General features: G+C 42.2%; 1 protein-coding gene across 1 annotated transcript in view; it reads right to left on the bottom strand.

Annotated features, from left to right (window-relative positions):
- Nucleotides 1-639: 639 nt before the first annotated feature.
- LOC134346305 (cilia- and flagella-associated protein 95-like) overlaps nucleotides 640-27,286 on the bottom strand; it is a 42,271-nt gene continuing 15,624 nt past the window's right edge. The window contains exons 5-6 of the mRNA XM_063047658.1: nucleotides 2,705-2,765; nucleotides 640-819 (exon numbers count right to left, since the gene is read on the bottom strand). Of these exons, the coding sequence (XP_062903728.1) occupies nucleotides 640-819; nucleotides 2,705-2,765 (241 nt within the window). The remainder of the gene's footprint in view (nucleotides 820-2,704; nucleotides 2,766-27,286) is intronic.

A 27,286-nucleotide genomic window follows, 5' to 3' on the forward strand; every position in this document is an offset into this window, starting at 1 on the left:
CCACTCTGTTAAGTTAAAATGCTGTTTCCTTCTCTCAGTTCCCCCAGGTCCAACACATCTATTCTCAGGATGAAGCTTTCCATTCTAAAACATCTGAAATGTTTTCTTTTTCCATTAAACTGGACAGTAAAGTAATAGAGCAAAAAAGCTTAGGATTTGCTAATTGTAAGGATGACATTCAGTCAGTGGATGCTATAAATCTCTGGCACCCAAACCCTAATTTATTTACCAGTGACACACAAGGCAGATATTGTTATAAACTATTTAGCATGTTCAACAGAACTTAAACCTGATTCTTCATAAACTCTACTGAAGAAATGTTACTGACCAGCAATTCCACAAAATGGATCGTTCCAAGTCATAAAATCAAGATTAGTAGAAGGTGTGGGAGATGGAAGGAGAGCGTGGAAAGCCATGAAATCAAATGGATTATATGAATTCTAAGGATAGGAGTATTTTCTTAACTATGAGAGAAGGGTAATTTATGCTTTCATTATTTACTCAGCAAAAAATTTCAATACATGTCAAAGTTATTAGAAAAGTATTAAAAACAGTGAACGAACTAAAACACATTCCAGTGTGTGCAAACCGAGTAAAAGCTCCTTGTTGAGTAGATTGGTCTTTGCAAAGACACTAGGTTTAGTTCAGGCGAGAAGGTATTGGGTTGAATGGTGGGAAGAGGATTCTCTTGAGTTCAGAGTTGGGGTAAATACCACTCTCATCCAGCCAGGTATTCCGGCCGCAGTGACGATAATCATCCCTATCCACAAACTGGGAATGGCACTTTCTAAAGTCGACTGTTCTCTCTGGCACCTCTTTCTGCACAGACAAGGGAATGGGATGGGAAGAGAATAAAAAAGTACACTGTTATATACATTCTAAATTATAGAAAGAATGTAAGAAGAGCATAATAATATAACTGCTGAAAACCTTTTGACCTCTCTCTCTCAAGTGTTATCAGTAACCCCTCTCTTCATATTAAAAGTGCAGTATTATCAGAATCCATTGCTGGGGCAACACCAACCCTGCACCCACCCTAACAAGCCCCTTAAAACATTTGGTCCTTTCAATGAGATCATGTCTCATTTTTGTAAGCTCTCAGGATTATACATCTGCTGAATCTCTTCCTGGGAATCAAGCTAATGAATATTTTCTGTATGCTCTCTATCGCTGGTACATCCTTCCTTAAGTACAATGACCAGATCTGTGCTCAGTATTTCCAGATATGGTCCTGCCAGTACTGTGTATAATTGGAGAAAAACCTCCCCAATCTTGTACTCAAATCCTCTTGCAACAAAAGCCTCTTACAACATGCTATAGTGTTGGCCTTTCTAACTACTCATTGTACTGAAATGTTAACATGCAGTGACTTGTGAATATGGGCACCCAGTTGCCTCTGAACACCAACACCATTCAAGCTCACACCAAGTTAACAAGCCTCATTCTCCTTTGCCTCAAATCACTTTTGCTCACTCCTTTCTCTCAGTCTCCTCAAATTGTCCTCCACTCATCCCTCCCTTTCAGATGCCTCAAAGTAAAAAATAGTTTTGCAAATATCACGATGCCAGAATATCACTTGATTGAAAGTTGGTACAGGAATAGGAAGAGGCTATTTTGCAACTTCCACCCCACCCAAACTTGTTCCAACATACTGTCAGACCCTGGCTCATACTTGTCTTAGTTCTATGATTCCTAATACCCTTTTTCTGACTGATAATCTCAGCAGCTGTCTGGAACAAGTAATCCAAGTTTCTATAACTCTTTGCCTGCATTTGTGCCTCCTGACATGGAAACATAGATAATAGGTGCAGGAGTAGGCCATTTGGCCCTTCGAGCCTGCACCACCATTCAGTATGATCATGGCTGATCATCCAACTCAGAACCCTATACCTGCCTTCTCTCCATACCCCCGATCCCTTTAGCCACAAGGGCCATATCTAACTCCCTCTGATCCCTTTAGCCACAAGGGCCATATCTAACTCCCTCAATGGTAAGGCGGAGGGAAGTCATAAGTGTATGTTATTTCCAGAAACCTAGGAAAGATAAAGAAAAGATTAACATAACAAACTTTATGAAATGTTGTAGAAGGTATGTGTGGCTGACATCACTCTGCTGTGACAGGAGGCTTCCCCGGGTTTGTAAAGTGCTAGAAAGGGTCTTGCACTCACAAGCATTCAGATTCCAACACAAGGGTGCTTCCTGTCAAGTCCCAACTGTCAATAATTGTTCAACAAGTCTACTGACATTGATTGTCATGAGATAGTTAACAATTAGGTCACCCAAGAGGCTTTACATTTATAAGAAGCAAAAACAGATTTGGGTGGAGCTGTAATTTTGTGTGGATTAAGAAAAGGCCTGTCTATTCAAAGCAGTACTGGGATTGTAAGATTAACTAGATTCAAAAGAATATAGTGGTACAGTACAGTAGTTTCCTTTTTTTTTGTTTTTAAGCATAAAAATTTCCATTTGGCAATGTTGAGATGGAAAAGCTTACAAAGGTGTCTAATCACTTGTGTCATAGTGGTCTGACAGATGATGGTGGTAAGTTTCTATTAAGCTCAGTAGTTCAAGCAGATGCCAAGATAACCAACAGAGTGACATAGGGAAAAATAAATTTATATATTGAGCAAACCCATTTCACAAACTTTCATAAAAAGTTTATTAATTTATAGAACAAACTTTACAGAAGATGCCTCAAACTTACAGAACTCAGAGTATAATGGTAAGGCGGAGGGAAGTCATAAGTGTATGTTGTTTCCAGAAACCTAGGAAAGATAAAGAAAAGATTAATATAACAAACTTTATGAAATGTTATAGAAGGTAAGTGTGGCTGACATCTGTTTGTATGAATATGTTATTTTCCATTCTGTGTTTCCAAAGACCTTTGTGACTGGACCACAGAAATTTTTGTAGAAATGCTGGAAGTATTTTTTTCCTCTTTCTCAACAGAATTAAACCAACAAGGAAATAAAAATGTTTTCTCCCCCCCCCCCCCGCCCCCACAAGATTCCATTTTTCTGGTTGCATGTCCTGTGACTGGATATCACTGGAAAGTCTGGCACTCATTACTTGTGAGTCAAGCTCTTTAGTTAAGAGTTAACTGAAGATCTGGAGCCATGTATAACTTATATCAGGGGTAATGGTAACAACATTCCTTCCTTGATGGACATTAAAGGACCAGATGGGATTTTTAAAACAAAACACTTGATACATAGATTATCATTTCACTGGACTTTAATTGTGCATTCATTTGTCTAACCAAGTTAAAATTCCCAACCACCACAGTTGTTCATGTCTCTGGATAACTGGTAAGATATCATACCATACTGATGTAATTTTGCACTAAACAAATATCTCAAGTTTGAGACACAAGAAGTTCTACAGATGCTGGAAATCTTGAGCAACAGATGTAAAATGCTGTTTTGCTCTATAGGCACTGCTTGATCTGCTGAGTTTCTCCAGTGGTTTGCGCAAGATCCCAACTTTACATTTTGTTGTGCAGTCTTGTTGCTCCAAAGTACTCCCCAAGGCCAATTACCTCAGCACGTTGTATTACTGTAATCTACTGTGCTCTCGATGGTGAATTCAGGGGAAAAGCCACTCCTTCATTGGGGATGGTGAGAAAAAAGAAATAGAGTAACACAGGGACAGGAGGAGGTCAATGTAGGCTGGTCCTCCAATTAATAAGCTAACATCTCTAATTCAAAGGCTGGGTCTTGCTTGTTCTGGACTTCCTCATGAGAAGAAATAACTCCTTTCTAACCACTGGGGAAAGACAGTGGCTTCCTCCTGACCATAGAAGGCTGGAATCAAATTTTGAAAAAAGAATACTGCAGGATATGCAAATCATGGGCAGATCAGGTGGAGAGAGACTGTTTCTGTTTTCTGCTAGAGATTACATAGTACAGGTTCTTCCAGCAAAGAACCTGTAGACTTTATTGTATACTGTCAATGTGACCACTAAATCGAGAAGATATGTTGAACCAGAACATCATCAACCTTGTCAAGAATGTAACTTGTGAAAAATAACTTGAATAAGAAGTGAAGGATATGGAGAAAGCTGTAATGAGGCTGTGGGTGTATTATCTGTGCATGGCTGGTAGTACCCAGGCTATAATAAAATATAACTTAATGCCTCCTCAAATTCAATTGTAACTCAGATAGCCAAAATACATATACACCTCTGTTATACTATTTTACAATTAATCACGCTACTATAGTGTTTTTCCGCAAAATAATTCTCCAATTTCCCTACTGATTCCAGAATTAACATAATTAAATATGTCATCAAAAGCAGAGACCTTCTTGTAAACTTTGATTAAATAACCTACAACTTCCTGGACACCTGTTTTTTGTAGTCTTACTTTGTAACTTAATCCCTCATGTCCTGGTACCACCTTGAACTGACACTGTGCTTACTCCAAGACAAACACACCTTCCTAAAGAGTAGTGAATGGCCTGGTCCCATGCAGTATGACCCTATAACCATATCAGATGAGGAAAACAGGAACAGAAAGATAGTTGCTTGGTAGAGAAATGAAGAGGGTGGGAGGAGCTCATATGGAGCACGAATCAGTTGGGCTGTAAGATCTGTTTCAGTATTCCGACATTTGACATTAGCTATTCTCCAAACGAAAACATTCCACTAATTAGGACTGTACTCATTACAAACAATAAGTCCCTAGAGAAAGTGCACATTCACTACAATGATATAAGAGATGAAAGATTTCAGTTATGAGTAGAGATTTGCACTGTCTCCCTAAACTGGAAAATTTCACAGAGGAAGTTAATACATTTATTAAGTAAATAAGCAGATGGATCTGTAACCACAGGACACAGATTTATGGTGCCTGACAAAAGAATCAGGGAGGTGAAGAGGTATATTATACAGTAAGTTAATTTGATCTTGAACTTGCTATGGCTTCATCATCTCCTTGTCATCTCATTTCCAGAATTTTCTATTTTTCTTCTGATTCTCCTTTGCCGGGAACACCAAACTTGAGGTAGCTCTGATGATCTCTCTAAAAGAGACTTCCATCTGGCTCTTTTGCCTTTTCTTCATTTTCTGTTTTTTTTTTTGTTTTTCTTCTGGTCTTCAATAAATTATCGACTAAAATTTGATTTCACAGCCACACATCCTCAGCCAATGTCTCTGACTCCAACTTATAATACGAGGAATCCAACTGATTCACAATTTAGAGCCACCAAGGATGACAAGTATGTTCATACACTATATGTACCATTCTCATCGCATCCAGAGGTTCAGTCTTAAGGCCAAACACCAGCACAAGCTTGCTCCTGAGCTCTCTCTGCAAAACCAGTTTACATCTGGACAACAAAGGTGCATACATCAGCATGCTCTTTATCGACTACAACTCAGCATTCAATACTACCATTCCCTCAAAACTAATCAATAAGCTTCAAGACCTTGGCCTCAATGCCATCTTTTGCAATTGGATCTTCAATTTCCTCACTTAAAGACCCCAGTCAGTTTGGATTGGCAACAGCATCTCCTCCACGATCTCCATCAGTACAAGAGAACCACAAGGCTGTCTGCTTTGCTCCCTGTTCTAATCATTTTAACTTATGACTGTGTGCCAAGCACAACTCCAATGCCATATTTAAGTTTGCTGATGGCAGCACTGTCATAGGCCGAATCAAAGGTGGTGATATAGGAGGGAGATTGAAAATCTGGCTGAATGGTGCCACAACAACCTCTTACTCAATGTCAGCAAGACCAAGGAACTGATTATTGACTTCAGGAGAAGAAACGAAAAGCCCATGAGCTAGTCCTCATAGGAGGATCAGAGGTGGAGAAAGTCAGCAACTTGAAATTCCTTGGTGTTAGAAGACCTGTTCTGGGCTCATCACCCAAGTGTAATTGAAAAGAAAGCACGGCAGCACCTCTACTTTCTTAGGAGTTTGCGAATGTTTAGCATGACATCTAAAACTTTGACAAACTTCTATAGATGTGTAATGGAGAGTATATTGACTGGCAGAATCACACTCTGGTTATGGAAACACCAATGCCCTTGAATGGAAAATCTTACAAAAAGTAGTGGATACAGCCTAGTCCATCACAGGTAAAGCCCTCTCAACCATTGAACACATCAGCACGAAGCGCTGTTGCAGGAAAGCCGCATGCATCATCAGGGACGCCCACCATGCATGACATGCTCTCTTCTCATTGCTGCCATCAGGAGATACAGGAGCCTCAGATCTCACACTACCAGGATCAGGAACGGTTATTACCCATCAACCATCAAGCTCTTAAACCACAGTTGATAACTTCACTCCACTTCAATTGTCCCATCACTGAAATGCTCTCACAACCTATGGATTCACTTTTCATCTTATATTCTCGATATTTATTGTTTATTTATTTATTATTGTATTTGCAGTTTGTTGTTGTATTTTACCACTGGTTGACTGCCTAGGTTGGTGCAGTCTTACACTGATTTATTATGGTTATTATTCTATTCTGGATTTATTGCATACACCCACAACAAAATGAATCTCAGGGTTGTATATGATGACATATATGTACTTCAATAATAAACTTACTTTGAACTTACTCCATCTCATAGCTTTGGTTGTCTGCATTTCCACTTTATTCCTACCTTTATTTAATGCTGCATCAGATTACCTTTTCCTTCCTATAGATCATAAACCTATGAATTCCAAAACCTCTCCTGATCTTTCTCCTCTTTTGTTATACTCTCAAACCCATCTCTTCCCAAGTCCCACTGCCCGTCATATTTTCATTAACTCTTCTGATCTTCCCCTTCCAGATCCTTGACAAACAGTTCTCAGAAGCCTTGCCTTTACACACTTGCATCCTCATTTTCTTGAATTCTGATGCTGAACTCTCCTTCTGTTGCCTCCACTTCCATGACCATTACTTTAGCCATGACTCTTCAGTCCAGACTTTCGATCATTCTCCAAAATTCCCAATCCATCTGTGTGCAGCCTCTTACCTTCCCTAAACCTATTCATTTCTAACTGCTGATTGGACACTGACCACCGTTATTTTCCAATTCTCCTTACACACTCTATGTTAACCCCTTTTATATCTTACAGTCCTTAATATCTGACCTACCAAAAATGCTGGTACCACAGTGGTCCAGCAAACACCTCTACTTTGCAGAAATCAAATCTCTGCTCTCAAAGACATTCTCATGCTGCCTTCTAGACCATGACCACACCACAGACGATCAGGTCAATGCCTCCCGTTCTGTCACAGACATCTTTTCCTTCTTTCCATGGCCTCCATCCTCACTGTCACCCAACCTATGCTTCTATCCCCCAGTCAAGATTTACAAATGGGACAGCTCCAACTCATCCAACCAGAATCATGTAGTCTGATTTTTTTTTATTATTTATTCATATTTTGGGATCAGGCATCACTGGCAAGGACAGTACTTACTACACACTCTTAACTGCTGTTCAGCTCCCTATTTGAACCACTATGGTTCTGGTAAAGACAGTCTCACAATGTTGGTAGGAATTCCAGCCAGGAATAAACTTGAATCTATCAAACAAGGGCTGATGTCCTTTCTTGTATTGGTTTGTTTCCAGTTCTTTGGTTCTGTTGGGAAGATGGAGGTGAGACGTCATGTAGAAGCAATGCAATTCTTGTAGTGTGAACTGTTGCACCACGCTACTGAGTCAAAAGTTTGGGAAATTAGCCCAGTCACTGTGACTGCCCTTTCATCTGGTGAATATGTCAATACCAGCCCACACTCAGTGAATAGGCACTCAGATCTATTATTTGTCATGATTTTGAGGCAGAAGTGTAATCACAGACATGCATTCCTCATTTTAGTTTACATCAGTATCAGCTTAGATTAATTAAAACAGAGTAAGAGCATCTTTACTGCTCCAGCCCCCTCATCTTCTATTCCAAAGGCAGTGATTCATGTTCCATGAATTCTGGTAACCTAATACGCAATGAAAATCATGCATAAACCGAAAAGGAAAACTGACATCTATTCAGCACCACAGGGTAAGACACATTGATCAAGTCTAATTGTGTGCTTGATGATGATTTTAACAGAAAATAGTGAAAGAATAATCAGAATTGGAATACTGGTTAATTTTTCCCATGATTAACTAGAGGCTTTGATGATAATTAAGATATTCTCATCATGTTCCCTGGACTTCAAATTACAGAAATGAAAATAATTTTGGCAGTTAAAAAATCTACAAGTTCCAAAATAACATTCAGTACTCAAAAAGGTTAAGGAGTCTTATTCAGTCATTGAGGCCACTTCCTTCAACCACATAGAACATAGTTTATTGCATTTTGACTTCAATTTGCTTAATTTGGACTCACCTTCATCTAACAAATCAGTCAAATCCAGCTCTGAGAGTTTTAGTTGACCTTGGGCTCAACATTTTGCTAGCAAGAATGCCAGATTTCCACCTCACCCCCACATGAGGAACAGCTTCCCGATATCTCCCTTTGGACAGTGTAGCCCTAACATTAAATTTCCATCCCTTTATTCACCATTAACCCTCCCACCCCAACAATGCCGCATCAGAACTCTTTAATCATCTGCTGATCCGCAGTTCTTATGCAATACAAGAATGGACTTTGTAGTCTGAAGTCATGAACCAACCCTCCTACTTATGCTGAGCCCACTTCAAGACAAATAAAATGTGCCATAATTTCTCTACAACTTTTGTGGGCAAATCCAAATCCAAAGGACATAATACAAATTAAATCTGGAATGGAGTTCCGGAGAGAACTTCTAAGAGAATAGTACAAGTAAGAACTTGTTCCTGAGGAAGGGAATTCCTTGAGAGACATCTTCCGGATAGTTAATTATTCAAATTATTTCACTGCTTTTGTACCTTCCACTTAGTCTCTTTATTTTAATTGTGTTGGAGCCTGTGGCTTGCAGTTTGAAGTTCTATCACTCTACTGTCCCCAAGAAAATTTCAGGAGTGGACCGCGAGCATAACCTGCCTTGAACAGAAGATCATAGATGAGGTGCGGGGCCATCATGATCAACTCCATTTCTCGCCATTCGAAGCATCGAGGAAGAATGAAACATCGAGGCAAATGTGGAGGAGGTCAAGTCTGCGGTCACTCTCCATGCTCATCGGTTCTGCAGTCGGGAGGCCATGGGTCAATGGTCACTCCCCACAGAAGGTCTGAGTTTGAACTGCTGCTCTCAATGCCTAAGGAGAATGTTTTCAAAATTCTGAGACTTATGTGATTATTAACGTGGACTGTAGTTTATATGGTCTCCTTCAGTTTTCTGTGTTTTCTTTCTTGTTGCTGTTTTCTGTGTGGGCGATATACATAGGACAAAGAATAGTACAGCACAGTACAGGCCCTTCGGCCCACATTGTTGTGTCGACCCTCAAACCCTGCCTCCCATATAACCCCCACCTTAAATTCCTCCATATATCTGTCTAGTAGTCTCTTAAATTTCACTAGTGTATCTGCCTCCACCACTGACTCAGGCAGCGTAGTCCATGCACCAACCACTCTCTGAGTAAAAAACCTTCCTCTAATATCCCCTTTGAACTTCCCACCCCTTACCTTAAAGCCATGTCCTCTTGTATTGAGCAGTGGTGCCCTGGGGAAGAGACGCTGGCTATCCACTCTATCTATTCCTCTTAATATCTTGTATACTTCTATCATGTCTCCTCTCATCCTCCTTCTCTCCAAAGAGTAAAGCCCTAGCTCCCTTAATCTCTGATCATAATCCATACTCTCTAAACCAGGCAGCATTCTGGTAAATCTCCTTTGTACCCTTTCCAATGCTTCCACATCCTTCCTTTAGTGAGGCAACCAGAACTGGACACAGTACTCCAAGTGTGGCCTAACCAGAGTTTTATAGAACTGCATCATTACCTCGCGACTCTTAAAACTCTATCCCTTGACTTATGAAAGCTAACACCCTATAAGCTTTCTTAACTACCCTATCTACCTGTGAGGCAACTTTCAGGGATCTGTGGACATGTACCCCCAGATCCCTCTGCTCCTCCACACTGCCAAGTATCCTGCTATTTACTTTGTACTCTGCCTTGCAGTTTGTCCTTCCAAAGTGTACCACCTCACACTTCTCCAGGTTGAACTCCATCTGCCACTTCTCAGCCCACTTCTGCAACCTATCAATGTCTCTCTGTCATCTTCAACAATCCTCTACACTATCTACAACACCACCAACCTTTGTGTCGTCTGCAAACTTGCCAACCCACCCTTCTACCCCTACATCCAGGTTGTTAATAAAAATCACGAAAAGTAGGGGTCCCTGAACCGATCCTTGTGGGACACCACTAGTCACAATCCTCCAATCCGAATGTACTCCCTCCACCACAACCCTCTGCATTCTGCAGGCAAGCCAACTCTGAATCTACCTGGCCAAACTTCCCTGGATCCCATGCCTTCTAACTTTCTGAATAAGCCTACCGTGTGGAACCTTGTCAAATGCCTTACTAAAATCAATATAGATCACATCCACTGCACTACCCTCATCTATATGCCTGGTAACCTCCTCAAAGAACTCTATGAGGCTTGTTAGACATGATCTGCCCTTCACAAAGCCATGCTGACTGTCCCTGATCAGACCATGATTCTCTAAATGCCCATAGATCCTATCTCGAAGAATCTTTTCCAACAGCTTTCCCACCACAGACGTAAGGCTCACTGGTCTATAATTACCCAGACTATCCCTACTACCTTTTTTGAACAAGGGGACAACATTCGCCTCCCTCCAATCCTCCAGTACCATTCCCGTAGACAATGAGGACATAAAGATCCTAGCCAGAGGCTCAGTAATCTCTTCCCTCGCCTCGTGGAGCAGCCTGGGGAATATTCCGTCGGCCCCGGGGACTTATCGGTCCTAATGCATTTTAATAAATCCAACACCTCCTCTCCCTTAATATCAACATGCTCCAGAACATCAACCTCACTCATATTGTCCTCACCGTTGTCAAGTTCCCTCTCATTGGTGAATAGTGAAGAGAAGTATTCATTGAGGACCTCACTCACTTCCACAGCCTCCAGACATATCTTCCCACCTTTATCTCTAATCGGTCCTATCTTCACTCCTGTCATCCTTTTGTTCTTCACATAATTGAAGAATGCCTCGAGGTTTTCCTTTACCCTACTCACCAAGGCCTTCTCATGCCCCCTCCTTGCTCTTCTCAGCCCCTTCTTAAGCTCCTTAATAGACCCATCTGGTCCTTGCTTCCTAAACCTGCCTTCTTCCACCTGACTAGATTTTCCACCTCACTTGTCACTGATGGTTCCTTCACCCTATGTTAGGGTGAACATATCCTAGGTTAGGCTATGTTAGCTTTTTGTGTGTGGGGGTGTTGAAGTTTGAAGTTATTGTCACTGTTTTTTACATGGTAGAGGGTTTGGAAGTTTTAATGTTATTGTCACTGTTTTTTGCGTGGTAGGGGGTTTGAGGTTTGATGTTATTGTCACTGTTTTTTTGTATGGTAGGGGTTTTGGGGTTTGGTCTTCTTGCTGCCATTTTCCAGGTGTGTGATCTGTTAGTTTTAGTGCAAGGGAGGGGATGGAGTTTGCAAACTGCTGCTTTTTCTTTTTCATGTGGAGTTAGTGTTGATATCTTTTCTTTCAATGACTCATGGTTTTTTTGTATTTCATGGCTATCTGGAGAAGACGAATCTTGGAGATGTATTCTGCACACACACTTTGCTAATAAAATGAACTATTGAATAACAGAAGCATTGAAGTAGAAGCACTCAGGAGTGGCCTGAACAGAAGGGTTTACTGATAGTAGGGTGACCGATTGTCACTATTTTGCAGGACAGTCTCAAACCATGGAGAGCCTGCACAGAATCAGAATCAGGGTTAATATTACTGATGTGTGTCATGAAATTTATTGCATTGCATTGTACTGCTGCTGTAAAACATAATTTTAAAAATGCAGTGCAGGTTCTGCACTTGAGCATTTCAATCATATTTTCTTTGGGGCAGAACTAGTAGTCGGTGGCAGGGACACTGCATTCACTGCTCATCTCTGGAGACCTTGGTCCTTACATTCATGGTTCCTCATTCACAAACCTGAAACTAGAGCCAGCTTCATCATTCATAGCAACACTCACAACACGCTGGAGGAACTCAGCAGGTCGGGCAGCATCCGTGGAAAAGATCGGAGGGTCCTGATGAAGGATTCCGGCCCGAAACGTCGACCGATCTTTTCCATGGATGCTGCCCGACCTGCTGAGTTCCTCCAGCGTGTTGTGAGTGTTGCTTTGACCCCAGCATCTGCAGATTACTTTGTGTTCATCATTCATACCAAGGCACCACAGGAGGTCAAGACGTTTAGCGGCATAATGGCATCAGCCTGGCACAAGGCACCATAAAACACGAGTAAAGGATGGCAAAGTTTGATGGCTCTAGCAATAACATGACCCCACATTTAGCCAGAAGTCCAAACTATGATAATATTGAAACCCAGAAAAAGGATAAATTTGGATCACAAATCATACATGAAGACAATTTCACCTGGGGTTGGATTTTGGCAGCCATCATTTCTGGGTAACTAGCAATGGAGCACTGAGTATCCATGAGGTACCATTGATCACTCAAGAGCAGCTTTGTCCACACTTCTGTCAGTGTTGTGAACTCTTCACCCCCTCTCTGTGGTGCTGCCGTGTTTGCAGACTCACTCTATGTACCTCTCTCAGTTATTCTGTTGTAATCACATTCACATTTCTTTTAGCACTACTTCAGATTGCACTGTTCTGCTGTCCTATTCTCGTTGTGTTATTATTACTGTGTTCATTGTTCACACTGTAAGTTTCATGCATGAAAGGAATTTCATTGCCCCCTGGTGTGTATGAAAGTAAACTAATCTAATCTAATCAGCAGCAGAAATGCACAGCACCAGCGTCCGTCATTCGTGGTCTGGTATATCATTCACTATTCCACTATTATTAGCCAAGGGATCAACAAAGCAGATGGGCATGCTGGCTCTAGTAGCAGGCAAAATTAAATATAGTGCAGATGATTGCTAGGCAACATGCACGACCGACATATCAGATTGAAGCTCTGCAGTCCTATTGCACCTAGCCCTTTGTGGTGGTGGATAATTGAGCAGCCCAGGGAGAAGAGGTCTCCAAGACTCTCCTCAGCTTCAACAACGGTAGGGTCCAGCATGTGAAGGCCAGAGACAAGGCTGAACCAGTTGCAGTCATACCCCGTCAGAAGTGGCAATTGTTTGGACTCAGTTTCCTACAGAGATCCCCACCATCATAGAAACAAGTCTTCAATCAATTTGATACACTCTGATATCGAGATATGGCTGAGAACGCTGGTAAACATAAAGGATATAGGGTTAGAAAATAACCCAGTCGTAGATGGTTGTCCATCATATCTGATAATGAGACTTGGATTTGAGCAGTTCTTCTGTTGTGCATTTAGATGATGTGAACTGCATGAAAAAACCTGTACGTGAGAGCTTTAAAGTAGAAAAGCCACTGGGACGGTTCCCCTCTCTTGACCATGGACATCCAGGTCCAGTGCTACAGGTCGTTGTCACAACTGGGGTCCTCCTTGTTTGCAGTGGATAACCATGACTTCTGTGCCTGGCCATGCCCTTCGCTCTCCACGTAGCTTTGCAGAACCGCGTTCCATGCCACTGGATCTCACTGCTGAAATCATCTGCCCAGTCCTCCAGAGCTGACTTCGCGTGCTCCATCAGGCACATCTGAAAAAACACCGTTGCACGAGGCCTGCAGACTACCCTCAGCTGGCGAGCTTGCCCTGTCGAAGCAGTGTACCACAACTAGCCACTGTCACATGCAAATAGCTGCACGGAGCCACAGGTGGGAGCTGAATGTTCAGTGAGGACAAAAGGTTGTCCAAGCATGAACAGAACAAGCCCTTTCCTGGACATCTGATACACCCCCATAGTACTGAAAACCTGGGCTCCAGAATTAGCTGTACATCTAGCCACAAACAATATGGAAAGGTGCCCAGATACGTCCTCTTCATAAAAAAGCAGGACAAATTCAACCCAGCTAATAACCATCCAGTCAGTCTACTCTTAATCAATGCTAAAATCAAAGGAGTTATTGACAGTGCTATCTAGAAGCACTTACTCACCAACTTACTGATGCTATCATAGGGCTGCACAAGGTCCACTCTGTTCCTTTGTGCCAAAGTGGATCAAAGACTTCAATTCTCAAGGTTAGATGAGAGTGACTGCCCTTGACATGAAGGCAGCATTTGTCTGAGCGTAGCCTCTTGGAACGCCAGTAAAACTCAGGTCAAAGGTCACTCCTCTGGTTGGAGTGTTGATGCTTGTTGAGATGGTTAGGGGAACATTCCAGCCCCAGGTATTGTCCAGATCAATGTCCTAAGCTGAAATATCATGTGACAATAATAAACCAATTTACCAATTCAGTCGCATTATCTATGATCTTCTTCCATCATTAGGTAACGAGTATGGATATTCACTGATAATGGCACAATTCCATTTATAACTACTACTGTTCTGGCCTCTACAGTCACTGTTCATTTTGTATGCAGTCCATTTTGTATGAACATCACTTCCTGTATGTAAGCAGGTTTTTATATCATTTCCTGTGCAGATTAATTTGGATCTCAACTTGAAGCGCACAACATGGAAAGACATCCATCTCCATCCACTTAAAACAGTCTTTCACAAGTAAGATCTCATTAAAAGCCCGGAGAAAAGCTTCCTGCTTGGGTGATTTTTGAGAAGGTGTTTAACTCCATACCTAGCTCTGTAAACATTGCACTGCAAGGGCAGTAGAGTGAAAAGGTAACTTGTCTTCAAAGATACCACCCATGGCTGGAGATGTGTCATTTGCTATGATGTCAGCTTCCAATTCAGGTAATGTCAATCACTGAGCCCTGAAAGTCAGGTCAAACATGGCGCATCTTTTGCACTTTCACAACGCTCAAGCAGAACCACAATTAGTATCGCTACAGCACGGGCCTGCATCAGAGGCGCAGCAGCAAGAATGAGAGCATTGTATGCGAAGTGCAAACTCGAAATGCGCAGTGAGAAAGCTCATAGAGGCCACAATGACTGTGCTCAAGGAGGAGCATGAAGAGGAGACTGCCTTGGCAGAGGCAAAGTTATATGAAATGGTATCTGATTTAGACTGCAGATTATTTTGTGGTTAGACAGTGATGGTTGTCTCTCTGGGAAGGTGACTGAAGAACTGATCATTGGTGCCAGCCCTCTAATACGACATGGCTACTCAACAGAGGATGAAATCAAAGCAACTGACAAAGATAGGAACCAGCTTCCCGTTATGCTTCAAACCAAATTTGTATCCAGTCCTCCTCTGGAATTTGTATCCTCTGCTTCAGATTCAAACCCAAAGAAGGGTTCATTTTCAGATTCATTTGAGGTAGAAAGTGAGAATGTGCCCAAGGTCACCCAACTTGAAAACTCGTGAGTGTATTTCCAGTTAATAAGGGACCAGCAGTGCACCAAGTGTGTCAGTGGCTCACCTTTCAACTGAACTTATCACAGGACCAACTGCAAAGCCCTCACTCGCTGCACCATTGGACAATAGTTTGAGTGAGATGCTGTGACTGGCCAGAGAAGCCCCGAGGGAGAATCAGTCCCAATGTGGACAATATGGTCATCTGGACAGTGGTGGAGAATCTGGGGAGGGTAGCAAGGAGAACTGGAGAAGCAGTAACAACAGATTGCAGAACACTGATAGACCAATGGTCTCCAGGAAACTGAGCCAAGAATCTATTGGCACTTCAGAAGAATAAGACCCAGATAGAACTGTAAATTCAGGGCCAGCACCTTGGGCTACTACTGATTCTAGCACACTCACAACAGAACATTCATCTGATGAGACGACTTCCCCAGACACTCTAAAGCATGGTTTCCCAAACTTTTTTTATTCCATGGCACCCCCACCATTAACTGAGGGGTCCATGGACCCCAGGTTAGGAACCCCTGCTCTAAAGACATGTTCTGGAACATAAGTTACTGGAAGAAGTGCCAATGGATTTGGTGTGGAGTCAATGGAAAAGGAGATCTGCTAGAGAATCAATAAAACATAAAAAGACATCATTTTGGTATCCAATTGCCCTTTCTGAAAGCATTCGTAGTATGAAAATTGTGTTCCTAGTTCCTCTATCCTCAATAAACCCATATTGCAGTTTAGAAGTTTACGGCCTTAACTTGTTTTTAATTCAACTCAGAACAATTCCCGACAAAATCTTTATTATGTGACTTATAAGACTGATTGTTCTATAATTTTAGCAGTCAATAGTTCCAGGAATTTTGGGCAGAGTTATAAATACTGATTTCAAGAGATCGTAGGGCAATACACCAGACTCATTGAACAGTTCAGAAAGAATATCTATGCCCAGATCTTCTAGGGCAGTGGTCCCCAACCTCCAGGCTGTGGACCGATACATTGCTGCAAAGAATGTATCGGTCACCCAGCACCCAGCACATCTTTAAGAAAAAAGCCGAAATAAACAAGCTAATTAATTAGGTGCCGCCCGGCACATAAATCACCTCTGATCTGGGCCGACTTACATGCCCAGCAGCATCTAATTAATTAGCTTGTTTATTTTGGCTTTTTTCTTAAAGATGTGTTGGGTGAGTTCAGACTACCGCTGCACCACTGCATTCTATGTGGCAATGTATCGCTCCATGGCCTGGAGGTTGGGGACCACTGTTCTAGGGCTTGTATCATTTCCACTGAAATTTCATCAGGTCCAGTGGCTTTACCATGTTTCATGCTTTTCATTGCTTTAGTTATTTCTTCTTTGGTAATAGGTGGGCCAGAATTAGGGTGTTTAATATACGTTATACTTTATCGTCGCCAAACAATTGATACTAGAGCGTACAATCATCACAGTGATATTTGATTCTGCGCTTTGTGCTCCCTGAAGTATAAATTGATAGTAAATATTAAAAATTTAAATTATAAATCATAAATAGAAAATAGAAAAGGGAAAGTAAGGTAGTGCAAAGAAACCGAGAGGCAGGTCCAGATATTTGGAGGGTACGGCCCAGATCTGGGTCAGGATCTGTTCAACAGTCTCATCACAGTTGGAAAGAAGCTGTTCCCAAATCTGGCCGTACGAGTCTTCAAACTCCTGAACCTTCTCCTGGAGGGAAGAGGGACGAAAAGTGTGTTGGCTGGGTGGGTTGTGTCCTTGATTATCCTGGCAGCACTGCTCCGACAGCAGTGTAAAGTGACTCCAAGGACTTTCTTGTATCTGGGGGTTCCCCTCTATTATCTTCAAACAGCTGCTCTATATACTGAATCCACCTCTCACATGCTATATCTGGATTTGTTAATATGGATCCATCTGCTGTTCTTATGAAACATGAATTTAATGTGGATATATGTGAAGTTATCCACTTTGGTGGCAAAAATAGGAAAACAGATTATTATCTGAATGGTGGCCGATTAGGAAAAGGGGAGGTGCAACGAGACCTGGATGTCATTATACACCAGTCATTGAAAGTGGGCATGCAGGTACAGCAGGCGGTGAAAAAGGCGAATGGTATGCTGGCATTTATAGCGAGAGGATTCGAGTACAGGAGCAGGGAGGTACTACTGCAGTTGTACAAGGCCTTGGTGAGACCACACCTGGAGTATTGTGTGCAGTTTTGGTCCCCTAATCTGAGGAAAGACATCCTTGCCATAGAGGGAGTACAAAGAAGGTTCACCAGATTGATTCCTGGGATGGCAGGACTTTCATATGAAGAAAGACTGGATGAACTGGGCTTGTACTCGTTGGAATTTAGAAGATTGAGGGGGGATCTGATTGAAACGTATAAAATCCTAAAGGGATTGGACAGACTAGATGCAGGAAGATTGTTCCCGATGTTGGGGAAGTCCAGAACGAGGGGTCACAGTTTGAGGATAAAGGGGAAGCCTTTTAGGACCGAGATTAGGAAAAACTTCTTCACACAGAGAGTGGTGAATCTGTGGAATTCTCTGCCACAGGAAACACTTGAGGCCAGTTCATTGGCTATATTTAAGAGGGAGTTAGATATGGCCCTTGTGGCTACGGGGATCAGGGGGTATGGAGGGAAGGCTGGGGCAGGGTTCTGAGTTGGATGATCAGCCATGATCATAATAAATGGCGGTGCAGGCTCGAAGGGCTGAATGGCCTACTCCTGCACCTATTTTCTATGTTTCTATGTTTCTATGAAAAATTATTTCAAATTCTCGCTAAACTAAATATTGACAGAAGGGATCAACAGCTGCTTCAAAATTTATATTGGAACCAAACGGTGGCAGTAAAAATTGATGTTAATATAAGCAGTTGGACTAAAATTCAAAGGGGAGTTGGACAGGGATGTGTTGCCTCACGGGAATTATTTAATATCTACAGTGAAATGATTCTCAGAGAAATAGAAGACCGAGATGGGATAAAAATTGGAGGTGTTAACATCAACAATATAAGATATGCAGAGGATATCACCCTAATAGCAAGTGCTGCAGAAGACCTACAAATCCTCCTAGACAAAGTAGTACAAACAAGTGCAGATTTTGGTCTAACCATCAACTGCAAAAAAACCAAATGTATGGTGATATCAAAACAGCAGGATACTCCCAACTGCCAATTGTACATCGGTAACCAAGAGATTGAACAAAAGACCAGCTTTAATTTCCTTGGTAGCTTTATATCACAAGATGCTAGAAGTAAAGTAGAAATAAAAAGAAGAATTGCCATTGCCAAAACCAACTTCCAAAAAATGAAACCCATTTTTACCAACAGACATATTTCTATAACAACAAGGCTCAGGCTACTAAAATGTTACATCTGGTCAATCTTGCTGTATGCTTCCGAAACATGGACTATAACACCAGAACTCCAAAGAAACTTAGAAGCAACAGAAATGTGGTTTCTTAGAAGAATGCTGAAAGTATCATATAGAGATAGGATAACTAATGATACAATACTCCAACGTGCCCATACAAAAAAATCTTTAATGAGAACATTAAATGAAAGGAAACTTAAATTCCTGGGCCATGTCATCAGAAAGGGAGAAATAGAATGCCTGGGAAATGCAGAAGATGAAGGCAAAGAAGAAAATATATGGACACTCTGAAAGAACTAACAGATCTAGGTGTGCGAGATATCATTGACGCTGCGTGGGATCGTTCGATGTGGAAAGCCATGATCGCCCAATCATGTAACGCACAAGGCACATGAAGAAGTAGTCCTGGAGAATGGGCGCTCAAATCATCTCAGACCCTGTGAGAGCAATATCTGTATGAAGAGAAAGTTGTAGAAGTAGCCAAAGACGACCTTTGCAGTGAATGGCACATTTATAAGCAACCTGTCAGTGCAGAGCAACTGAATCGGGTAAACATTAGAATCCTTCTTGTGGTTCAAACACAGGTATGTGCAGGGGAAGTGCAATGTGTCACAAAACAGGAACCTCTCCCAATCCAAAGTTACCTTATTGAATTCTGTTCCTTACTTGACTCTGAGGAACTACTGCGAGTTGGAGGACATATTAAGAGGGCACAACTCACTGCCGAGATACAGTCCCTCACCCAATTGTCATTGTGGGTGAGTACTGTGTCACCACTCTGCTCCTCATTACCATGAGCAAGTGTGTCATCAAGACTGACATTTCGAAGTGAGAACGGGTAAAAACTGTGGAGCAAGACTGTTTTCAAGACCTGACTCTGAAGAAAATGACCATTTGACTTTTAGTTTCAGTAGTTAAGCTGACATCTTATGGATACAAGGCAGGAGTGGTCAGGCTGCAAAAGGCGCAGTTCATTTTGTATGTAGCTTATTTTGTATGAACATCACTTCCTGTAAGTAAACAGTTTTTTTTATATCATTTCATATATGGATTAATTCGGATTCAACTTGAATCACATGGTGGAAGGATATCCATCTTCATCCCCTTTTCATTTGCCCTTGAAATAGCAATATCTTTTCACAGTAAAATTTCATTAAGAGTCCTGAAGGAGGTTTCTGACTCAGATGAGTTTTGAGAAGGTGTTTAACTCCCTGCCTAGCTTTGTACAGTCGCACTGCCAGGGCAATAGACCAACACAATGGAAGTAATACCAGCACCAATAGCCTAAAGTAACCATCAGTACCTTGAAACTAGTCTTGATACATTAATATTGTGGCTATCTGAACATGCCAACATGCTCAATACAAGTTGAGAGTATAATGTAATACTCACCATTTGGCCAGATGAGTGCAGTTCCAACAACTGTCAAGACCTTCAGTGACATCCAAGACAAACTGTACCACCTAGATGGCACTGTATTTGCTACCCTAAACACCACTTCCCTACGCCATGACCCTCGGTGGCCGCCACAGGGATAATCTGCAAAATACAACACAGTTTCCTGCCTAGGCTAATCCAACAGAACCTTCCAAATCTATGACCTCCACTGCCAGGGACAAGGGCTGTAGGCACATGGGATACCACCATTTGCAGGTTCCCTCCAAGCAGTATAACATGCTGGTTGGACATCTCCAGTCCTTCACTGTCACTGGGTTTGCAGCTTGGAGCTCACTACTCAACAACACAGTACATATACCTTCAACAGAAGGACTATGTCACCATGTTCTCAAAGGCAATTTGGATTGGGAAATAACTTCATGTTCAACTTTAATTGTCATTCAACCATACATGAATACAGGCAAATGAAACAATGTTACTCTGGGGCCAAGGTGCAAAACACAGTACCAATAGTCATTCACAGCACAAAGCACACATAACACATATAAGAGAGCAGTAAAATATAGTCACAATAAAAAATATACTCCAAGTCTCTGAGTCCATAAATATTGCAGCTGCTGCAGTCGAACACAATACATCTTGCCTTCTGCCGAGCGAACACTGGAGAGCAGCATCAATTCCAGTACGGATGCCACACCACACCACCTCCAGCACTAACTCCAACACCTCGCTCCTGACTAGCACTAAACAGGTGACACCACGGCAGAGGCCTGGCCCTCACTATCACTGAGGCTATGCAGCTCCCCTGCTATTCACCAATGAATCAGGCTTGCAGCATTCCACATTACCAATGTGCAACAGGAACTTGCAATCATAACAAAAACAACTAAGATGATCACTCGCTGTTCGACCTCACACCGCCTTTGCGCACCGACATCTCTCTGCCGCAGGCAGCAGCACGGTCTGCACTCGTCCACCTTCTTCAGTTTCTCCACCAATGAGCAACTCACTGATGGGGTTGGCCTGCAGTACTTCCAAGTCCCTAATGTCCAGCAGGGTCTTGCAATCACAACAAATACATGTGGAAAAAAAAACAATAACACCTTTGGCTGGCCCTGTAGAAGCTGCTGTGTCTTCCATCTTACTGGAAGTGCCAGCAAATATATGCTGGATTTGCCAGCCAAGATAAATTCTGAAAATGTAGAAAGCTCAGGATTATAGAAATGTCCTTGCTGGTTGCTTTGCCACTGCTAACAGCCTTTTAATATACACTATATCAAAGTGTAGGTTCTGATCTCCTGCAAATCAGCATGGCATGAAGCCACGCACATCAGTTGGAGCTTATGAGGAGAGACCCCTCATACACACACACACCCAAGATCACTATGCACCCTCCCCTCCCGCCTATCTCACCCCAGTAGCAGTATTTTATGCAGCCAGGCTATTGCTGTCATAAGTAGAATTCCATCACAGCAAATGCAAGGCACGTGGTGAGTCCTTCATCCAGTTCCCAACTGGATACACACATTTTCATGCACAATTCTGTGTATAACTAGCATGCCTTTTTAATCTACTTGTGGCCAATTTCTCAACATTTCTGTAGGCAATCCATGCCAGAGTTTGCATTATGATGAATCTATTTCTCATAATTCCTTACAATATATAAGGAGGCTGTTCAGCCCATTGGGTCAATAACAGCACCCATAGCAATCCCATTCCTCCACAAACCTATTTTCATCCAGATGCCTATTCTCCCTTCTGATTCTCTTACCACCCACCTCCACCAGGGGTACTTTACAGTGGCCAATTATCCCACCGACCAGCCTATCTTTGGGATGAGAGAGGAAAATGGAGCACCTGGGAGGGGCTCAAGCAGTCTTGGAGAATGCACAAACTCCCTATAATAGGACCAGAGATCTCGGACTAAATCAGAGTCGTGGAGCTGTGAATTATCAGCACTATCTGCTTCACCATTATGCTGATATTAAAGACTAATGAAATACATTCCAGCTGTTATAACCCAAAATATTTCAGTACTTTTAAAAAATTTAAAAGTTTAAATGAACTACTACTTATCTGACAGGTGCTTCTCTCTATTGAAACCAGTGGAAATGCAGTTCAAGGATGGAGATATAGGCGAGTGCTGTTCGTCAGTGCAGATTGTCCACCAAGTGTTAGGGATTGCTATAACATCAGACTTCGTTCTCAGAAAGCAACTGCGACAATAAATACCAGCAGCCAATGGCAACTGTGGAATGACCTTATGCATCAACTTGCTGAAAAGTGCCCTCTGGTCTGCCCAAAGTCTTTCAGTATAAGATGCTTGTAAGGGAAAACTGCTACCTGGCACATTCTGAGGGACACACAGAAGTTTGGTGTAGTCAACACCAAGTGTTTGTTGGGAAGGATTGCAACCCGAGGTCCTGCTGCCAGATGATGCTGAGGGGGTGGACACTGTGTACTACTCCCACAAATACTTCAGGTGTATATTGTCCAAAGAGGCCACATGCTTGGCACAGAGAATGTATTAGCTTGATGACATATGAATGTCTACACCTCACGACACTACGAATGTACAGAAAGCCCTGCAGTGCCTTTGTACCTCTTGGAAGTATTTTTATTAATAAGGTTTATTTTTGAAATTTTTTTTCCAATATGCAGAGAACCCATAAAGTTAGTTCAGCCCCATTATGTAATGTTAATGAACACTGATGGTTTTACAAACATTTTGTGTCAAATCCAGGCCAATATTTGCATGCTGTGTGGCTCCCTCCACTCTAGAGCAACTGATAACATTGTACCCACAGTGACTGCTGTGCTTTATAGACAGGGTTGCTGAGGGAAAAGTCTTTGGGCCCACAACATGTTGATTTACCAGTCAACATTTTCCCCTCTCGACCCACTGGTTTTAAGCAACATTGACAGAAGAATTTGCCAAACTACATTTAACTACCAAAATTAAATAGTGGTCTGGAGCTCACTCGATTCCTAATGGATCACACGGCCTCCATCTCCATGAGGCTGGGCGCATAACAAGGCCACAAAGGCTGATTTAAAAGATGCTGAGCGTACCACTTTATCATTCTGAATAACTGGTCATCCTCCATACTGACAAAGATGAAGGAGGGTGGGAAGAAGATTGTGTGGAGTAGAAATAGCTTAGTAGAACCAATTTTAGTTAAATGCACTAAAAATGTCAATGTAATTCTCTTTCAGAAGGAAATAACAGAAATGGATTTGAAAGGGTCAGAGCAAATTAAATACAGCTCTTGAGCCCGGAGCTGAGGAGAGACCATCTGCTCACCATCTCAAAAAACCAGAGAAGCATCAAAAAGAAATTACAAATTAAGCTCAAAGATCAATACTTTACAAGTCGTAATATTGAAGTGTAATATTAAACTTAAATGAATATCTAATTTTATGATTTTCACGCAGTGTTTTGGTTTAATCTGTCCTGGCACTTACAGATTTACAGGGAGGACATTGTGAAGGGATGGTGTATTGAGTTGGTGTGGGTGGTAGTCAGAAGGGACAATCACTCTGTTGGGAGTATTCTATAGACCCCACCCCAATAGCAACAGACAGAACAGGAAGCAGATTTTGAAAAGGTACAAAAATAAAAAGGTTGTTGTCACAGAAATCTTCAACTTCCCCAATACTGACTGGCACATCCTTAGTGCAAAAGAGTTAGATGGGTGCATCTAGGAAGGGTTCCTGACAGACCGACTACAGGAGAGGCCATACTGGATCTAGTACTAGCATTGAACCTGTCAGGTGATAGATCTCTCATTTAAGACTCTTAATAGTGTTGATGAGCAGAGGGACCTCGGGGGTACATTCAGAACTCCATAGAAGTGGCTACACAGGTCAATAGGGTGGTTAAGAAGGCTTATGGTGTACTTGCCCTTCTTTGTCGAGGCATTGAGTTCCAAAGTCAGCAAGTTATATTGCAGCTTTATAAAACTCGAGTTACACTGCATCAGAGTATTGCATACGGCAGGGGTCCCCAACCTTTCTTGCACCGCGGACCGGTTTAATATTGACAATATTCTTGCGGACCGGCCGACCGGGGTGGCGGGGTGTTCAAGTAGGGTTAAGCTCACCTCTACATGTCTTTTACGGTTAGGGTTGCCAACTTTCTCACTCCCAAATAAGGGACAAAAGTAGCAGTCAAGTAAGGGACAGTGTTTATCCCAAGAAAGACTACCATGACCATGAAGCCTTGCGCAGACACCTGTGTGCACATGCACGTATGTGCTGATTTTTTTTTCCACAAATCGGTTTTGACTTAATCTTCCTGACTACATTGTACATACATTATTTCTACTTTATATAGGCTGTGTGTTTATCATATCATTCCTGCTTTTACTATATGTTAGTGTTATTTTAGGTTTTATGTGTTATTTGGAATGATTTGGTAGGTTTTTTTTGGGTCTGGGAATGCTCAAAAATTTTTCCCATATAAATTAATGGTAATTGCTTCTTCGCTTTACGCTATTTTGGCTTACGAACGGTATCATAGAAATGCTGTACCTTAGCAGGGGAATTACGGAACAAGGGCAGTCCCATATGGGGCAAACCAATTTAGCCCAATATACAGGATGTCCCGGCTAATACGGGACAGTTGGCAACCCTATGTTCAAGTTCATCAGTGCGTGACAGGGAATGAAGAAAGGTGAAGCTGACTCGTATCGTTTCCTCGTGGCCCAGTACCACATGCTTTGCGGCCCGGTGGTTGGGGACCGCTGGCATACGGTTCTGGTCGCCCCATTATAGGAAGGATGTCAAGGCTTTGGAGAGGGTGCAGAAGTGGTTTACCAGGATGCTGCCTGGATTAGAGGGTATGTGCTATAATGAGAGTTTGGACAAACATGGGTTGTTTTCTCCGGAACGCTGAACACTGAGGGGAGATCTGATAAAGACGTATAAGATTATGGGAGGCATTGAGAGAGCAGACAGGCAGTGACTTTTTCCCAGAGCTGAAATGCCTAATACCTGTCTAATACAGTTAAGCTGATAGGGTGTAATTTCAAAGGAGATGTAAGTACAGCAAGTTTGTTTGGTTTTTTTTTTACACACAGAGGGTGGTGGGTACCTGGAATGCACGGCCTGGGATGGTGGTAGAGGCAGAAACATTCGAGACTTTTAAGAGACGTTTACATAAGCACATGAATGTGAGGAAAATGAAAGTATATGGGCATTGTGTAGGTAGAGGAGATTAGTTTAGTTAGCCACTTGATTATTATTTTAATTGGTTCAGCACAACATGTGGGCTGACGGCCTGTTCTTGTACTGTACCTTCTATGTTCTACAGAAGATATGCTGGGACTTTGAGAAAACATTAGGATAGATAAGACCCCAGGGCCAGATGAGATATACCCCAGGTTACTATGGGAGGTAAAGGAAGAGATTACTGTGCCTTTGGCGATGACCTCTGTGTCGTCACTGGCCATGGAAGCAGTGTCAGAAGATTAAAGGTTGGCAAATGTTATTCCTTTGTTCAAGAAAGGTAATAGGGTTAACACAGGGAATTATAGACCAATGAGTCTAATATCAGTGGTAGGCAAACTATTGGAGAGAATTCTTACCATTATTTCCCATGATAAGGGAGTCTAGGACAAGAGGACATGACTTCAGGACTGAAGGATGTCCATTTAGAACATTTGCAGAGAAATTACTTTAGTCAGAGGGTGGTAAATCTGTGGAATTTGTTGCCACGAGCGGCTGTGGAGGCCAAGTCATTGGGTGTATTTAAGGCAGAGGTAGATGGGTTCTTGATTAGCCAGGGCAGTAAAAGGTATGGGGAGAAAACAGGGGAGTGGGGATAACTAGAAGAATTGGATCAGCCCATGATTGGATGGCAGAGCAGACTCAATGGGCTGAATGGCCTACTTCTGCTCCTATCTCTTATCTTATGGTCTTAAACAGTCTGAATAGGGATAGTCAGTATGGCGTTATGAGGGTCAGGCTGTGCCTCTCAAGCCTGAATGAATTATTTGACGACGTGACAAAATATATTAATGAAAATATAGCAGTGCAGGTGGTGTCTATGTATTTTAGTAAGGCATTCAACAAGGCTCCCCAAAACAAGTTCAAAAAGCTCAAAAGTAAATTTATTATCAAAGTACATTTATGTCACCATATACAACCCTGAGATTCATTTCTAAATGAATGTACCCCATGGTAGGCTTATCCAGAAAGTCAGGAGGTATGGGATCCAGGAAAACTTGGCTATGTAGAATTCAGAGCTGGCATGCCCACAGAAGGCAGAATGTGGGAGTAGATGAAGCATATTTTACTGGAGGCCAGTGACCAAGATCTGTTCTAGGACCCCTGCTCTTTATAAATGACTTGGATGAAGTGAAAGGATGAGTTAGTAAGTCTGCAGGTGGTAGTGTTGTGGATAGTGTAGAAGGTTGTTGTAAGTCACAATGGGACATTGATAGGATGCAGAACTGGGCTGAGAAGAGGCAGATGGAGTTTAATCCAGAGAGGTGTGAAGTGGTACACCTTGGAAGGCCAAACCTGAAGGCAGAGTAAAGGGTGAATGGAAGGATTAATTAACAGTGTGGAGGAACAGAAGTATCTTGCAATCCACGCCCACAGATCCCTTAAAGTTGACAGGGTGGTTAAGAAGGTGCATATATGTTGGTCTTCATTAGTAGGGGGATTAAATTCAATGTTGCAGTACTATGAAACTCTGGTTAGGCCACACTTAGAGTATTGTATTCAGTTCTGGTCCTCTCATTATAGGAAGAATAATGAAACAGCATCAGATAGGGTGCAGAGGAGATTTACCAGGATGCTGCCTGGATTAAAGAGCATGTCCAATGGGGAAAGGTTGAACGAGCTAGGGTTTTTCCTATTTGGAGCAAAGGAAGATGAAATGTGACTTGACAGAGGCAAATAAGATGATAAGAGGAAATGACAGTGGACAGCCAACACCTTTTTCCAAGGGTGGAAATGACGAATATGAGAGGGCATAAGTTGAAGGTGATTGGAGGGAACTATTAGGGGAAAAGTCAGGGATAGATTCCCCCACAGAGACAGTGATGTGTGCCAGTAACCTGCTGCTAGGGGTGGTAGAAAAGGCAGATACATTAGGG

Source organism: Mobula hypostoma, chromosome 5 (assembly GCF_963921235.1).
Source record: "Mobula hypostoma chromosome 5, sMobHyp1.1, whole genome shotgun sequence".
Lineage (NCBI taxonomy): Eukaryota > Metazoa > Chordata > Chondrichthyes > Myliobatiformes > Myliobatidae > Mobula > Mobula hypostoma.